This window comes from Triticum dicoccoides, chromosome 3B, assembly GCF_002162155.2.
Source record: "Triticum dicoccoides isolate Atlit2015 ecotype Zavitan chromosome 3B, WEW_v2.0, whole genome shotgun sequence".
Lineage (NCBI taxonomy): Eukaryota > Viridiplantae > Streptophyta > Magnoliopsida > Poales > Poaceae > Triticum > Triticum dicoccoides.
The window spans coordinates 20,002,614-20,020,441 of NC_041385.1; the positions used below are offsets into that span (position 1 = coordinate 20,002,614).

Genomic DNA, 17,828 nt, shown 5'->3' on the forward strand with positions numbered 1-17,828 from the left:
TAAAAACTGAATTTTCTTTTCTATTTTTTGGTTTTTTTTTTTGCATATGACTAAGAATTGATACTTACAAAGTTCTTCTCTTCGAAGAGGAGGCCCGAACTAAAACTAAAGAAAATTGGCTGAAAAAGGGCCTGGCAAGAGGAATTGTATATATATACTTTGCATGTTCAAATTTTGCTCATGTTAAACTATCAAAGACAAGCGACCACTTTCTTTCTCCTGACCACTTCTGTTCAAGTCTCTTCCTCGTAAAATAGTGGTACTAGTAAAACTATACATGTTCAAAAGGAATACATGATTTCCGTTTTCAGAATGACATAATCTATTTACAGAATGCATTATATAAGTGAATTTGTAGAATACTCAATGATAGAATTAACTGGTTATTTTATACACCGTACAGATTACACATTGAGTTTGAACAAACTGAATTGTAAAATTAGATCAGTGCTACAAGCAGCACACACACATTAAGCACCATAACTTGCACTTTATGCAACTAATTATTACAAATCAGTCACTTGCCCTGGTAAAATAATTGGTGGGCAGACATTGCTTGCTAGAATTGCAATTTGCTAACAAATGATTGTCCAAAGGTCCAACCCTTTGGCACAATGTCGTTGAACACAAGCGTGTGCCCATCAGTGTTGGTTAGTCCGAAGGAGAGCATCTTTCCTCTGAGATTCGCCAGCGAGTGCCAGTTAGCACCCCAATTTCATGCCATAGACATTCAGTCTTCAGAATCATTGCTCTTGGCATCCATGGACTTGATCGAGCCTGCTGCATCAACATTGCTCATAAGCAAAAGATTGAAGTAATCGTGACTATTGATTTTGAACCTCATGCCGCCCCGCTTCACGCACGAAACCCTGCATGTGTATAGCAGTGGCATAGCAAAAGTTGAAGTTACATGGCTCCAGTGACCTAATTTCTGAATGAGTAAGAAGTGCATATTTTTATTTATTTTTTCGAAAAGGGGGGGCTCCCCGGCCTCTGCATCAGAATGATGCATACGGCCATCTTATTAACCAAATAACAAAAAGTGCCAACAAGGTTCCAAAGTCTCCATCTGAAAAAAGAAAAAGACGGCTCACACAGAGCCTAGAAGGCTAGATACACAAACTAGCCAGGAAAAGACGCCACAACCGGCTGGCTAAAAATGATAGGTAAACTAATTGCCTATCCTATTACATGACCGCCATCCAAACCGGTTGAAGATATCCCGAGCTATAATCTCCCAACGGATGGATCCAGTAACCAAATGCTCCCTGGCCTCCATCGGAGTGAGTAGCGACCACGAACGGATGACTGCTGTAGCTCGGAAAATAACCTGCAAAAAATGAATCCGTGATGTTCTGTTAAAAACCAAATCATTTCTGCAATTTCAGATAGTCCACAACATCGCGCAAAATCCAACCTGAATATGTCGTGCTAAGTCAGGCTCAACCCCATTAAGCCATGTCCCAAATAATGCGTTGACAGAATTCGGTGGAGTAATATTGAAAGCAATATGGACCGTCCGCCAAAGAACTTTGGCTAACGGGCAATCAAAGAATAGATGCTTGATCGTCTCATCCCGATCACAGAAACTACACCTAGTAGGTCCTGTCCAATTACGCTTTATCAAGTTGTCCTTTGTTAAAATAACTTGTTTATGGACAAACCACATAAACACTTTAATTTTTGAAGGGACTTTGACAGCCCAGACATACTTGGAAGTTGGAATGGAGTTCGAATTAATAATATCAATATACATTGATTTAACTGAAAATACTCCTGATCTAGTCAACTTCCAGCGTAATTCATCAGGTTGGTGAGAAAGTTGAACCTCAATCAGTCTCCTAACTAGATGGAGCCATTCTTCCCAACGATTGCCCGCTAGCGTCCGTCTAAAGTGAATATTAAGGGGGATAGAGTGAAATATTGTTCCCACGAACACCTCACGACGCTGAGCAATCCGATATAAAGACGGATATTGAATTGCCAAAGGTGAGTCGCCAAGCCAAGTATCCTCCCAGAAACGTGTACTTGCACTGTTTCCAATAACAAACCTCGTCCTATTGAACATTGATTGTTTGGCTTTCATTAGTTCTTTCCAGAAAGGCGAATCAGTCGGCCTGACTGTGACCTGGGACAATATTTTAGTCTGGATGTACTTGCCGCGGAGGATCTGCGCCCATATGGCCTCAGTCCCGGAAGAAAGCTTCCACAACCACTTACTAAGAAGGCATCTGTTCTTAACTTCAAGATTTTCAACACCAAGACCCCCTTGGTCTTTCGGTCGACAGATGATGTCCCATTTAGCAAGCCGGTATTTTCTTTTAAGTTCATCACCCTGCCAAAAGAAGCGCGACCGATAGAAGTCCAGTCTTTTCCTAACACCAACTGGGACCTCAAAGAACGATAAGAGGAACATAGGCATACTCGTGAGCACCGAATTAGTCAAGATCAAACGGCCTCCATATGACATGAGCTTACCCTTCCAGCAGCTCAATTTCTTCTCAAATCGATCCTCGGTGCACTTCCATTCTCTGTTTGTCAGCCTACGATGGTGTATCGGAATACCAAGGTATGCGAAAGGTAAACTCCCCAACTCGCACCCAAACAATTGCCTATAAGACTCCTGTTCGTCTTTGGCTCTACCAAAGCAGAACAACTCGCTCTTATGAAAGTTAATCTTTAACCCGGTCAATTGTTCAAAAAGGCATAACACCAGCTTCATATTTCTCGCATTGGCCAAATCATGCTCCATAAAGATGATGGTATCATCAGCGTATTGAAGGATGGATACACCTCCATCAATAAGATGAGGTACCAAACCACCCACTTGACCATTCTCCTTAGCCCTTCCTAAAATTGCTAACATATCCACCACAATGTTAAACAGGATAGGGGACATCGGATCTCCTTGTCTGAGGCCTTTATGTGTCTGGAAGAAATGACCTATATCGTCATTCACTTTAATTCCCACACTCCCTTTTTGCGTAAAGGATTCGACCTGTCGGCGCCAGGCTTCATCAAAACCTTTCATACACAATGCCTGTTGGAGGAATGGCCACTTGACCTTATCGTACGCTTTTTCGAAATCCACCTTAAAAATTACTCCATCTAATTTTTTGGAGTGGATTTCATGGAGCATTTCATGAAGAACGACCACCCCTTCAAGGATGTTCCTGTCCGGCATGAAAGCAGTTTGAGATTGTTGCACTACAGAATGCGCAATCTGTGTGAGTCTATTGGTCCCGACCTTGATGAAGATTTTAAAACTAACATTGAGGAGGCAGATCGGTCTGAACTGCTCAATTCTCACAGCATCCATTTTCTTAGGGAGCAATGTGATAGTTCCAAAATTCAAGTGAAATAATTGAAGTTGTCCAGAGAATAGATCATGAAACATAGGTAGTAAATCCCCCTTAATAATGTGCCAGCACTTTTTATAGAACTCGACCGAGAACCCATCCGGTCCGGGAGCCTTATTATTTTTCATTAGTGCAATAGCATCAAACACCTCCTTTTCTGTGAACGGGGCAACCAGGATATCATTATCGGCATCAGACAATTGAGGCATATCCTCGGTCCTGGACTCATCGAGGGACACACAATTATCCTCCGGAGGTCCAAATAACTGTCTATAATAATCGGTAATCTAGGTTTTGAGATTATCCTGACCTAAAATAGTACCCTCATCCTGTTCAAGCTGAAAGATCCGCTTCTTTCTGTGCTTACCATTAGCAATGAGGTGAAAGAATTAAGTATTCGCGTCGCCTTGGACCACTTTGCGGACCTTATCTCGCAAAGCCCACTTCAATTCTTCTTCGCGGAGAAGTTCTTTCAACCTCTTCTCCGCCTCATTTTTAACCTGGAGCTCAGAAGGCAGCAAAATCGCGGATTCGGCTTTTATGTCCAGGGCCTGTACATGAGAAAGGAGCCTATCCTTCTCGATCTTATACACCCCACTGAGGTGCTTAGCCCAACCTCGTAAGAAACTTCTCAAATGCCTAATCTTATTTTGCCAACGCTCGACCGCCGTCCTACCTCCTACACCCTTAGCCCATTCCCTGGCTATGAAGTCCAAGAACCCCTCGCGTTCGAACCAAGCCATCTCGAATGAGAAGGTGTTTTTGTTTTCCATATGGTTCGGCTCCCCTGAGTCGACGAACAAAGGTGTGTGATTGGAAACTCCCCACGTGAGAGCTTGTACCGTAACAAGAGGGAACTTCTGTTCCCACTCCACGGTCGCGAGAACTCGATCAAGCTTTTCATATGTCGGATTTGGCAGAGCATTGGCCCAGGTAAACTTTCTACCAGAAAGCTCTATCTCCCTCAGATCCAAGCTTTCAATAATGGTATTGAACATAAACGACCACCTGCCGTCAAAGTTATCATTATTTTTTCCTCTCTCCTCCTAATGATATTGAAATCACCCCCGACCAAAATCGGAAGCTGCTCGGAACTACAGATTCGAACAAGGTCCGCCAGAAACTCCGGTTTAAGCTCGGGCTGTGCGGCACCATAAACCGCCACCAAAGCCCAGTTGAACCCATCAACTTTAACCTAACTCGAAACTTTACCGCAAAGTCGCCCATTACTACACTCCGGAGTTCAAGGGAATCACATCTCACACCCAGTAAGATACCTTCCGATCTTCCTCGTGGAGGGAGGCAATGCCAATCGAAATCAATACCACCCGCAAGAGAGGAAAGAAACTGCGGCGCAAAATTATCTCTACCAGTTTCCGATAGAGCAATAAAATCTAACCGATGTTCCAGAGGCCCCAGCAAGAAACCTTCTTTTAGCCAAGTCTTTCAGACCTCTGCTATTCCAAAAGATTCCTTTCACATTTCGTCATGGAATTTTTTAGAAGTCCGAATCCTAGCACTCCTACGCACTGCAGAATTGGGATAAATCTTCCGTTTCCACTTACGCTTTGGCTTAGTGGGCTCTGTCACCCGATCCTCATAACCGGGCTCAACGGAACTATCAGCTGCAACATCTAGGGGCACATCATTGTCCTCAGACTCATGATTAGAAGGTGCTAGATCCGCACACAGATTATCTAGCACTCTAACCCCTAACGCATCAATCTCCTCATCGTTCATGGGTTTAACCGCTGCAAGATTACGAATAGTCTCTAAGGCACGCTCCGCCTCCAAATCTAACATATCATTCACCGAACTGGAGATCTCACTATCAGTAACACCTAGTGTAACTCCTAATTGGTTTGCATTATTAATAATCTCCTCAGGAGAAAAATGCAATAAAGAATTAGATATGCTGATGGACATACCAGAAGATATCGCAGCATCGTGAAGCTTGGCCACCCTCATAGCGCACCGCTGCTGCATATCATCCACCTCCGGAAGCTCCTGAACACGAGCACTCATCCGTCTCCCCGTCGAGACCGGGTCCGGGATCCCGCCAAAGGCCACAACCTCCTCTCTAGTAAATAGAGGAGGCGGCTGCGGGCTCCCAAGCCCCTCGGACAAGTGCCCCACGGGTAGGACAAGAGACGGAACAGCTGGGGCCTCCTGCCCGCTCCCTCCTCCTGTCCCAACCCACGGCGCCGAGTGGTGCGCCAGCATCTTTGGCGAGATGGTCCTCCTGACCGCCGCAGAAGAAGGAGGATTCAGGGCCACCTGCCCCGAACCCTCCCCCCCCCCAGCGCCACAGAGGTCGCGGGCGCTGTCGCCGCCACCGAGGACGACATAGCCGAGGCCACCTGCCTCGGACCACCTGTCGCAGCACCCGCCGACACCTCCAAGACCTGGATCACCGGCAACGGAAGAGAGATGGGAGTTGTCGAGGCCACCTGCCCCGACTCCCCTCCCCCAAGCCCGAACTCGGCCGTAGACATCAGCTCCGGAACCACGACCACAGGTGAGACAGGGGGAGGAGAAGCCACCATGGGCTCAATGTCCCCAGCTCGAACCAAAGTCCTCGGCGATGTCGCCGTCACCATAGGTCCATGCAAAGACCCGCCAGCTCCCTCGAACTCCAACAGAGGGAGCGTATGCTCGAAGACATCATCAGAATCCACCCTGTCGCACCAAAGTCTGGGAGGGGCTGAGGCTGGCTCGAAGGAACCAAACCTCAGCGAAGTCATAGGCACCGATGGTGAAGGTGCCGGCTCAACCCCGGACCCAACCCCGGGCAACTGAGCACTGGGGCCAGAACCGTTAGTCCCCTCCCTTGAAGACTCATCAGTCGGTGCCCCCCTATCACCCGCACTGTCGTCACCCTCGTGCATATCCACGTCATTCCCATTAATGGCCTCAGCAAACAGATCAGTGTCCTCAAACCCAATCTCGATTGGGAAAATCTCTCCCCTATAAGTCCAGTTGACCTTATCCGGTACAAACTCAATATCTAGAACACTCACTAGAAGCCGGGCTACTCCATGAGCTCTAGTAAAAGCCATATCTACTCTTTCCGTCTTCCCAACCATAATACCAATGCTGGCCGCAACATGAACATCCTGCAACGGTTTGGACGGGGCTCCCGAAAACCTCAACCAGACCTGTGTAAGTGGTTTGCCCTTAGGCTAGAAGCTCAGGAGCCACAGAGGGGAAATCCACCCTAAAGACATTGTCCTGGAGAGCAACCAACTCCCACTGGAACTCACCCGGTGCCAGTTCCTGAAGCCTCCGCACAATCTGAGCCTCAGTCACCTCACCCTGGGTCGCTTTCACAATCCCGGTGGTAATGCTCTGTGTCTCCTCCGGAATCTCTCTCGCTGCCGGGGACTCAAAGAACATCAGCTCCGCATAATATACTCCATACATTGTCAGAGCCGGAGCCTGATCACGCAAAAATGGGCAATCCCCAGATGTATGTGCTGGCTTGCCGCACGACTTACATAGCTCCGCCACACACTCAGCAATAAAGTGGCCCTTCTCACCACAATGGTAGCAAAGCATCCTTTCTTTCTTGCGCGCCCATTTGGCCGCCCTCTCAGAATCAGACCTGTCAGAAACCTCAGCCACCGACCCGGATGCAGGTACCTCCACACTAGCCAGGGCCGTCACCACCTCCATCGCCTGAGTAGTGAGGTCTGTAGACTGAGCGTGATCAGTCTCCGCCGCCTCGTGGTCACCAACATCCGGGGGCGGTTGTTGTCGGCGATACCTCCCACGGGCACCCCGACCCCCACGATGTCCGCGGTAGCCCCCTCTCTGGCGGTTGTCCGGACCTGTAGCTCCTTCGACAAATCCACCGGGAGGACCGAGGATCGGTCTCTCAGTAGACCCGTCACTCTGCCAGGCGTAACCACGGCCTCCTCCCGTGGAAGAGGAACCACGATGTTGTCCATCTCCGTACGCATCATACCCATCATCTCCCCACTGGCCTCTGGGCGGAGCATGCGACTCATTGGCGCTAGAATTCTGATTATTCTGCGCCGGTCCCGACCGGTTCTGTGGCCTCGCAACAAAGTGAGGCGGAGGCGCCCGAGGTTGACCGCCCGTAGCAGCCGGCGCACTCCCAGGAGGAACCCCGCCCCGGCCAGCAACAGCCACACCGGCCGGCGTAGGGGGCCGAGGTCCACTATGACCCGCGGCCATCTGAGCAACTGGTACCGCACTCGGCGCCGGAGGCCTCAACCCGCCCCTACCAGCAGGCGTTTTCATGGGTAGATGCCCCGGCGTCCGCACGCCCAACTTGCTGCCGCCACGCCCTGGGTTGCCCAGCAGCACAACACCCACAGCCGGCGGCTATGCAGCCCTGCCAGGCGGCAGCACAGCCCCGCCCTGACCAGCAGCAGCAGCGGCCGGTTTTTTGGCGGGCGGCGCCGCAGTCCCGCGGCCAGCCATAGACGCGAGCGGCCGGATCCTTCTCGCCCGACCCAATCCACACGACGGGAAACCAGGAGTCCCTCGCCTAGGAACCCTAGCAGCAACAAACATCGGTTCCCGAGCGGTGGAGCGATCAATCTCGAACGTGCATGGAGAGGTTTCGCTACGAGGAGGACTAGGACCCGGTACAGCCTGGGCCATATACCCATCTGACCCTGGCCCATCCCCTCTCGGCCACGACTCCCCCCGAGCCGGCCCAACGTAGCCCAACAAGTAGTTCAAACGCAGCGAGCGCATCTCAGATATCCCGATCGGAGGCACGGACGTCATGGCCGCCGCCGGCGCCGGACGACCGCCCATCCGCCTCGCACTCTTCCTTTTCTGAACAGTAATCCACGACTCCGGCCTAATCATGTCGAAAAGCGTAAGATTTGGAAGACTCACCTTGGGCAGGGGACCCTTCTAAGGTCTGAGCGCCGTCGCCGCCGTTCGCCGACGAACAACTCGTCGAATCATCTCTATTTTTTCGCCCGCGTGAAGCCCGATTCGTGCCGGATCGTCCGAAGGCAGAACTCGGTCAATCGTCGTTGCAACTCCATCCTCATTGTAACCTGAATGAAAAAAAATCACAAATGAGATCTGACGGCGTCGGAGATGGAGGAGAAACCACCGGGATCTCGTCCCCATCGTCGTCCGCATTGTCCTCATTGGAACCAGCCAGGGCCCAAAACCGGCCGTCGACGCGCCGGCGATCACCGTCGGCTAAGGACGGCACCGTCGCGGTCGCACGCACGGGCGCCCGCCCTGTCGCCCGAAGTGCATATATACCTTTGGTACATGACGGGGATGATGCCACCTTTGTAAACACCGATCTTCCCCCAGGCTGGTTGGGCCATGTCCAGGGACGGAGCTCCCATGTATTCACTGGTGTCAATTGACACTAGTGCCTTCTGGCTTTTCAGCTAATAAGTATTAACAAAATGTGCGTATGACCCCAGCCCAAAAATTCCATTGACCCCAGCCCAGCAGCAGACCAGCTAATCTCTAAAGCCTTAGCCCATAAAATCCATTAAGTACTAAAAATATCAACAACCTGCGGTAGCAAACAACGATACAAGGCCAGGCCCAATGCTTACGCACGTCTCTATGTATCAATTAATCGATATACGCCACCCGCTGCTGTACGCCTGTACCTGTACGCGAACAGACGGACGCCCTCGTCTCTAGGTCTCCTCATTTCGATCCCTAATTCCGCAGCCACCGCACTGAATCGTCGACGAACGACGGCGAACTCGACGCCGTTTCATCGGGTGAATGTTGACATCGGCCGACCGTCCGCCGGTGCATAATCTTTAATTTGCAAGTGTTGGCTTCCCATCCCAGGTAATCTGCACCTTCTCTCTCGCCTCTAGGTCTCTACTCTCTAGACTGTCTACAAGACTACAATTCTACATGTCCATTGATTTCATGATGGCTATTGACTAAGTAATTTTTTAGTTTCTTTTCTTTGATTTGCCCAGGACCAGGAGAATATGGATAAATTTTTGTTGAAAGGGAAACGACCAGTGCCAGATAGTAACGTGGCAGGGACTTCAAGGCCAGTTAGACCAAGACAAGATCTTGCATCAAATATTGGTACTACTCCTCCGCCTCCGGCAGAAATTAACTTAGATGCACTTCCTCATGATCCAGCTGATCAAAAAAGAGTCGGGCAGTACACAAAGAATCCTCAGAAGCAAGATGAAATTAGAAGAATTTATTTAAATAGAGGACCTTACAGACCACAAGAAGGCTTTAAATATCCTCAGAAAACCATCGCAGGAGCTGAACGGAGATTTAATCCAAAATGGTTTAAAGACCATCATTGGCTAGAGTACAATGATAAGGTGCATAAGGCATTTTGCTTGTGTTGCTATCTATTTAGAGATTGCATCGATGGCCAAGGTGGTAATGATGCATTTGTTGTTAAAGGTTTCTCTTGTTGGAATCAGAAACAAAGACTAGATACTCATGAGGGTGAAGTTAATAGCTTTCACAATGTAGCTGTTAAAAGATGTGATGCTTTAATGATTCAAAATCAGTCCATTAAGGTTGCCCTCGACAAGCAAACCGATATCACAAAGAAGCAAAACCGTATTCGGCTGAATACTTCTATTGAATCGGTTAGATACTTGCTACATCAAGGTTTAGCTTTCCGTGGCAATGATAAATCGGAGGATTCAAAAAATAAGGGGAATTTTCGAGAGTTGGTACAAACATTAGCAAATCAGAATGAGGATGTAAGAAAGGTACTCCTTCAGAATGCTCCACAAAATTGCAAATGGGTGTGTCCAGATATTCAAAAAGAACTCGTGCGTTATTTTGCCAAGGTGAATAAGAACCATCACTATTCACTACTATATATTTATTTCATGTTGTTTATATTGTTGTGAGCACTCAAAATGACACTCTCTCTTGTTTTGCACAGATAACGTTGGATTCTATTCTTGAAGAGATTGGTGGTGACGTTTTCAGTTTATTGATTGATCAGGCTTCAGATGTGTCATATAAAGAACATATGGCTGTTGTCTTGAGATATGTTGACAATCTTGGACTGATCCTGGAACATTTAGTTGGAGTTGTACATGTGAGCGAAACATCTGCAACGTGTCTCAAGTCAGCTCTCAAAAAATTGCTTGGTAAAATTGGATTAAGCTTCAAACAAGTTAGAGGGCAATGCTATGACGGCGCAAGCAACATGCGCGGTGAGTTCAATGGACTGAAAGCCAAAATTCTGGAAGAGAATAGGTCAACATATTATGTGCATTGTTTTGCTCACCAACTTCAATTGGTCATAGTGGCGATTTCAAAGAAGAATGAAGATATTGCGGATTTCTTTTATATGATCTCTCTTCTATTTAATGTGGTCGGAGCTTCTTGAAAAAGAAAAGACATGATCAGAGAGAGTAATCGAGAAAATGTAAAAAAATCCATAAGTAGTGGACGAATTAGTACTGGCACAGGGCTAAATCAAGATCAATCACTTCAAAGGGCGGGAGACACCCGTTCGGGTTCTCACTATAGAACCCTCTCAAGCTTAATCTAGCTGTTCCCATCAATTGTTAGTGTCCTGAATTATGTAGGAAAAGAAGGCAAGAAGGATTCCAAGAAAAGTGAAGCACATGGCCTTCTATCATATTTTGGAACCTTTGATTGTGTGTTCTATTTGCACATGATGTTTCATATATTAGGGAGTGCCAATACTTTGTCACATGCATTGCAACAAAAGGATCAAGATATCTTGAATGCCATGTCATGTGTGAAGTCAACACGGAATGATCTACAACAACTAAGAGATGATGGATGGGAATCACTTCTAGAGAAGGTATATTTATTCTGTGAAGAACATGACATTCCTAAGCTAAACATGCATGATGAATATGCCGATCGGCATAAGCCAAGAAAAAGAACCAATATTACAAATCTTCATCATTACCAAATAGAGTGCCTTAATTCTGTTATTGATTGGCAACTTCGAGAGTTCGATGATAGATTCAATGAAGTGAATTCTGCATTGCTTATTCACATGGCTTCTTTCAACCCAAAAAACTCCTTCGCTGCTTTTAACTTGGATAGTTTATTGAAGCTAGCTGAGTTTTATCCTGATGATTTCAATTCAACACAATTGATGGATCTTGGTCATGAACTTCTGATTTTCATAGACAATGTCCGAGCGGACCAAAGATTTGCCAATTTGGATGGCATTGCCGATCTTGCTAAAGAGTTGGTGGAAACTAAAAAGCATCTTGCTTTTCCTTTGGTGTATCAACTTCTCAAGTTGGTGCTAATTCTGCCAGTTGCCGCAGCGTCCGTGGAGAGATGATTTTCAGCAATGAATATTGTCAAGAGTGTTTTGCGGAACAAAATGGGTGACGAGTTCATGAGTGATTGCTTGATTTGCTATGTGGAGAAAGACATATTTTCTACAATAACGATTGATGATGTGATTGATCTATTTAAGAAGATGAAAGATCGAGAAGGGAATTATGAAATATGAGTCTCGTATCACTTTACTTTTTTCCTTAACGATACTTATTTTCTGCATTATTTGTTTCTTACTATTGTTGTGAATTTAATATGTTCTTTTGTTCATCCTTTCCAGAAAGCTAAAAATGAAACGTTCGAAGTCATCCTTTTCCCTATTATTTCTGGAATATGTAAAGAAGTGTTATTTTGTGCTTTGCTCAGCCAATACTCGCTACTCGGTATGATTTTTTTGATGTAATAATAATATCACCTGCATATTGTTGCTTTTTATATCACTCTCGGCCCTTATCAATGTTGTTGCACCACTATAATTTGTGCTAAAGGCTTAGCGTGGGCAGTGGTTGACACCGGTGCCCATTTTTTCTGGCTTCGTCCCTGGCCATGTCAAAGTGCGGCCTTGGCATGTTGCACCAGCCGCCGTTATCATTGGGGAGAGCGTAGTTGGGCGGGCAGAAGTTCATGGCCGTGACCGTCATGCAATGGCTTGCAAAACAACGGGTCCGCACGCTTGCGATCGCATGCGATCTTGTAGCACTGCCCGCACGGTGCCATCATTGAACAGCACGGTGCTCAGAGCCGTCGTGCCCGTATCCTTCGGAGAAGAGGTTGCCATACCCGCACGCACCACCTGCATTATATAATATACATCACAAGTGTTAATAGACAAAAAACAAGACGAAGCGGGCATGCACACACAAAATAGATGTAGTTGTGTGACTTGAATAATTAGCCATTGTGTCGGAGGCGTCAACCGACGAACGGTTGCGGGTTACGGGAATGACACAGTTCTGGTGTCCGCGGCCACAAACAACAGCACACTGCTGACCGCCAGCAGCATCACCACAACAACTCGAGCTGGAGCCCTCGAAACTTTACAACTCGAGTTGGGCGCACAGGTTGAAGAGTACGGTCTATATTGATTTTTGGCTGATGGTTGTGTTGTGATGTGATGCTCGTATTCTCACGATTGTTTGTTTATATAGTCTTCACATGCGGTTGATTCATTCCCACGTCGCAAGGCCACCCTGATTGATTGGTGAATGGAGCAGCTAGCGTGCAAATGAGCCTGGCCGTGCAGCCGTGCCATGCCTTCAGGTCCAATCCACATATATATGTACGTACGCGCAGACACATTCCTTGAATCATACTACGAGCGATCGTGTGCTGCACCTGATCCTTAACGTCTGCACCGCGGCGGTATCTGATGATTAGGTCGTGAAGAAACATTGAGTTGTTAGTAAGGTACATCCATGCATAGATCCTTTGAATCCGTCCAGTTTACTGTATGGTCGTCAAGAAAATAAATATTAGTCGGTTTATTCATGGTAAGTAGCATGACGAGCGTTAGGTCTGGTGGATCGTAATGCATGCCAAACCAGGCAACGTTCAAGAATTTGTAAAATATCCGTAAATTCAGAAAATATGCACATATTTAAAGAGACATTCTCAAGATTTAAAATATACACGTATTACTATAAATGGTCTCGGTTTTTATTTTTAAATCTTGGATATTAAAAAATGTTCGTGATTTTATTTAAAAAATCAAAAAACTTTAAAATGTAAAAAGGAACTAAAAAATTATGTGCATAATTTTTTAAAAAGTAAAAAAGAATTTGAAACAACCGATGGAAGGCACCGCTCGCTTAATTGTATGCTACTTAATGTTAAGAACAATCTTAATTAGTGTTTGCAAATTATTCCGCTTTAGAGTCAGCTCTGGAGATCACAGAGCAAGCTACGGGCCATAGGGAAAAAGGACGGCGTGCCATTCGCGCTCCACGCCGGCGCCGATGGCAGGATCATCGGCTTCCACGCATGATCTGGCCAATTCCTCGACACGATTGGCACATATGTTAAGATGGACAATTATTGAACACGCGCATGGTGCATGCCAGATCTATGTTCTGCATACATGAGATGAGCATACTAGCTAGATGCTGATTCTGAATTCTGTAGTGCGTCTGTTTTGTTGATGCCGGTTGATGGACAAACGGACTGAGCCCCATGGAGGTGTGAAAGCAAACTTATTTGAATATCAGGGAGGGACTCACCGATAATAAAACCATCGCTTTGCCCAACGTCTCCTGTTCTTCGAATATGACTGTTCCGATCAATTTGAGATTCTCCTTGAACGGTTCGATCATTTTGAGATTATCTGAATACTTTGATTTGTGCTTCATCTATAAAGCAGAGTGTGAGCCTATTTCAAAACTAGTAGGCAGTTAGCGTGGTCGGTTAGTTATAAGAACCGAATTTTCTTTTCTTTTCATTTTTTTGCATACGAATAAGAACTGATACTTTCAAAATTATACTCTTCGAAGATGCGGGTTCAAATAAAATTAAAAGAAAATAGGTTAAAAATGACCTGGCCGGAGGTATACAATTCCATATTCAAAATTTACTTCTTTTAAACCATCAAAGACAAGCAGTCACTTTCTTTCTCCTGACCACTTCCGTTCAAATCCCTTCCTCTTGAAATAGTTGTAGTAAAACTATACATGTCCCGAAGGAATACATAATTTCCGTTTTCTACATGGATACATTTCTGTGCTTGAATGCTAGCAGCTTACCATAAAGTACAACAGAATGACATAATCAACTTACAAAATGCATCATATAAGTGCATTAGTAGGATACATAATTGATAGAATTAATTGGATGTTATATACACCATATGAATTACACAATGAGTATGAACAAATTGAATTGTAAAATTAGATCAGTGCTACAAGCAGCACACCCACATTAAACACCATAACTTGCACTTTATGCAACCAATTATTACAAATCCATCACTTGCCCTGATAAATTAATTGGTCGGCAGACATTGCTCGCTAGAATTGCAATTTGCTAACAAAGGATTGCCCGAAGGTCCACCCCTTTGGCACAACATCGTTGAACACAATAGTGTGTCCATCAGTGTTTGTTAGTCTAAAGGAGAGCATCTTTCCGGTCAGGTTCACCAACGAGTGCCAGTTAGCGCCCCAATTGCGTGCCATAGGCATCCAGTCATCAGAATCAGAGCTCTTGACATCCATGGACTTGATCGATCCTGCCGCAGCAACATTGCTCACCAGCACAAGATTGAAGTAATCGTGACCATTGATTTTGAACCTCACACCACCCCGCTTCACGCACGGAACTCTGCATGTGTATGGCAGTGACATAGAAAACTAAAGGTTAAATGGCTCTGGTGACTCTGGACTAATTTCTGAACGAGTAAGAAGCGCATATATACCTTTGGTACATGACGGGGATGATGCCACCTTTATAAACACCGATCTTCTCCCAGGCTGGTTGGGCCATGTCAAAGTGCGGCCTTGGCGTGTTGCACCATCCGCCATTGTCATTGGGGAGGGCGTCGTTGGGCGGACAGAAGTTTGTGGCAGTGACGGTGACCGTAACACCGGGCTTGCAAAACAACGGGTCCGCACGCTTGCGGTCGCATGCAATCTTGTAACACTGCCCGCACGCGGCGCCATCATTAAACAACACGGCGCTCAGAGCGGCTGTTCGTGTCCCGTACCCTTCAGAGAAGAGATTGCCGTAACCGCATGCGCCACCTGCAGTATATAATACACATCACAAGTAATAGATAGAATACCTAGATGAAGTGGACACACACACACATGATAGATATAGGGCGTGACTTGAATGATTACCCATTGTGTCGGAGGCATCAGCGCCACCATAGAATGTCGCATGCGCCTTCTGCCAGACGAAGGGTTGCGGGGATGGCGCAGCTGCGGTGTCCGCAGCCGCAGACAGCAGTGCACTGCCCACCGCCAGCAGCACCATTGCAACAACTTGAGTTGGAGCCATATCTATGGCCGTGTGGCCTCGAAACTTCACAACTTATGGTATGTAGCTGATCCGAAAACTGGAGCGCGCAAGCTGATGAGTACGGCCTATATTGATTTGTGGCTGATGGTTGTGTGGTGCTCATAATCTCACGATCGTTTGTTTATATAGTTTTTCACATGCGGTTGATTGTTTCTTACGTTGCATGGCCACCCTGATTGGTGGATGAACAGCTAACGTGCAAATATGCCTGGCCGTGCAGCCGTGCAATGGCTTGAGGGCCAATCCAGAGATATATGTATGTACGCGCAGACACATTCCTTGAATCATACTACGAGTGACCGTGTGCTACACCTGGTCCTTAACGTCGGCGCCGCATATCGATCGACGGTGTGTGATGATTAGGTCGTGAAGAAATTTTTAGTTGTCAGTAAGGTACATCCATATGCATAGATCCTTTGAATCCGTCAATTTTAATGTATGGTCGTCAATAAATTTAACATTCATCGGGTTGTTCATGGGAAGTAGCATGACGCTAGGTCCGGTGGATCGTAATGGATGCCAAACCCGGCAACGTTCAAGAATGTTTCAAATATTCGTAAATTCAGAAACTGTGCACAGATTTAGAGAGATATTCTCAAGATTTAAAATGCACATGTGTTACAAAAAATGTTTTCAGATTTTAATTCTTTAGATATTAAAAAGTTCCCATGAATTTTAAAATTATATCACAAATTTTGAAAAAACAAAAAGGAAAGAAAAAACTATATGCATAAATTTTTAAAAACTGAAAACGAATTTCAGAAAACCGATGGAAGGCACGGCTCGCTTGAGATGCTACATAGCGTTAAGAATAATCTTAATTAGTGTTTGAAAATGATTCCCCTTTAGAGTCAGCGTTGTGCAGGAAAGAACTGGAGGTACCCCCATGCGATTATTATATTGGAGATCACAGAGCGAGCTGAGGGATAATTTACGTTTGTGCATGAAGAGAGAATAAGTAATCATGTTTCAGATAGATTATCTAAGTATGCTCTAGAACTTAGTGTTGGCCGCCTTGTTGGGCTTAGTATTCCATGTTATTGTAAGTTGTCCTATCAACATTCCATTTAATGTACAAAGCTCAACAGAGTTGTCCCTCACAAAAAAGTAGACTTGTTAGAGATCCTTCCTTCGGTAACTATCCTTAGGGATTATTTTTTTAAAAAAGACTATCATTAGGGGAAAATGGGCATAGTTAAAATCAGCGAGAGGGAGATTAGTGGGGAAGAGGAAATGCCAATCTCTTACAAAACACCCCGTAACAGAATCGCTAACCGATTCTCTGTAAGTCAGAGGAGCAAATGGACGAGTACCCTTTAGTGAAGTATATTTGCTCCTCTAAAAAGGTATCGCTTCTAACCGAAGTCCTAAACTGAACTTCTTAAAAAAACTGAACACAAATTCGGAGCAAATTTGATTCAAACAACTACACCATACTTGATTCGAACTCGATTCAACTACTTGCATAAACTATGTTACATAACTTAAAGAAATTGAAATTAGCTTGCATAAAAACTAAAAAAAACTACTCACCAGCGCTCTCATTCAACAACCTCTCTCGGTTTGATTCAATCATGGCATCCTCGCCCGCTCCGCTAACACCGCCGAACCCCACTCCGTCGCCACCACCACCGCCATCCCGTCTCCGTCACCATCACTGGAGCAAAGATCGATGGCCGCCGCTGCCCCGGACTTGTATAGCTCATACAACCGGCGCTCCTGCTCGACATGCTCCTGGTATAGGTGGCGGAGCTCCGCCATGTACGCCTCGTAGGCTTGCTCCATCTCGAGGCGCCCGCAGGCCTCCCGATCTTCCCACATCTCACATAAGGTGGCCACCCGAGGGTCGACGAGAATCAACTGCGGCAAGCCATTGTCGAAGTTGCGTTGGGCGTTGGCGCCATGGAGGCGTACCAATATTATGTCATATTCACACGTGGCCAGCACCACCAATTGGAAAGATCCAATCCAAATATTCTCGTGTGTTTCACGGTCGGTGATCTCCTCTACCCACGCCCCCAAGCCCACTGCCGCACGCTAAGCATTTCCTCTACGGTGGTGGCGTCAGTGGGAGATGGGGGAAGAGGGAAGCGTCGCCACGGGAGGAGGACGCTCCGCTGCAACCACAGACTCAGGTTGGCTCATGAAGACGTGGATCCATGCTTCTGA

General features: G+C 46.2%; 1 protein-coding gene and 1 pseudogene across 1 annotated transcript; both read right to left on the reverse strand.

Moving 5' to 3' along the window:
• Window positions 1–559: 559 nt before the first annotated feature.
• Window positions 560–12,550, reverse strand: LOC119279132 (annotated as a pseudogene).
• Window positions 12,551–14,517: 1,967 nt separating this feature from the next.
• LOC119280563 (expansin-A24-like) lies at window positions 14,518–15,689 on the reverse strand. Its single transcript, XM_037561375.1, has 3 exons — window positions 15,479–15,689; window positions 15,055–15,379; window positions 14,518–14,960 (listed from the first exon to the last, which is right to left on the reverse strand). The coding sequence occupies exons 1-3, from the start codon at window positions 15,636–15,638 to the stop codon at window positions 14,651–14,653; spliced, it is 795 nt and encodes a 264-aa protein (XP_037417272.1). The 5' UTR covers window positions 15,639–15,689; the 3' UTR covers window positions 14,518–14,650.
• Window positions 15,690–17,828: the final 2,139 nt, after the last annotated feature.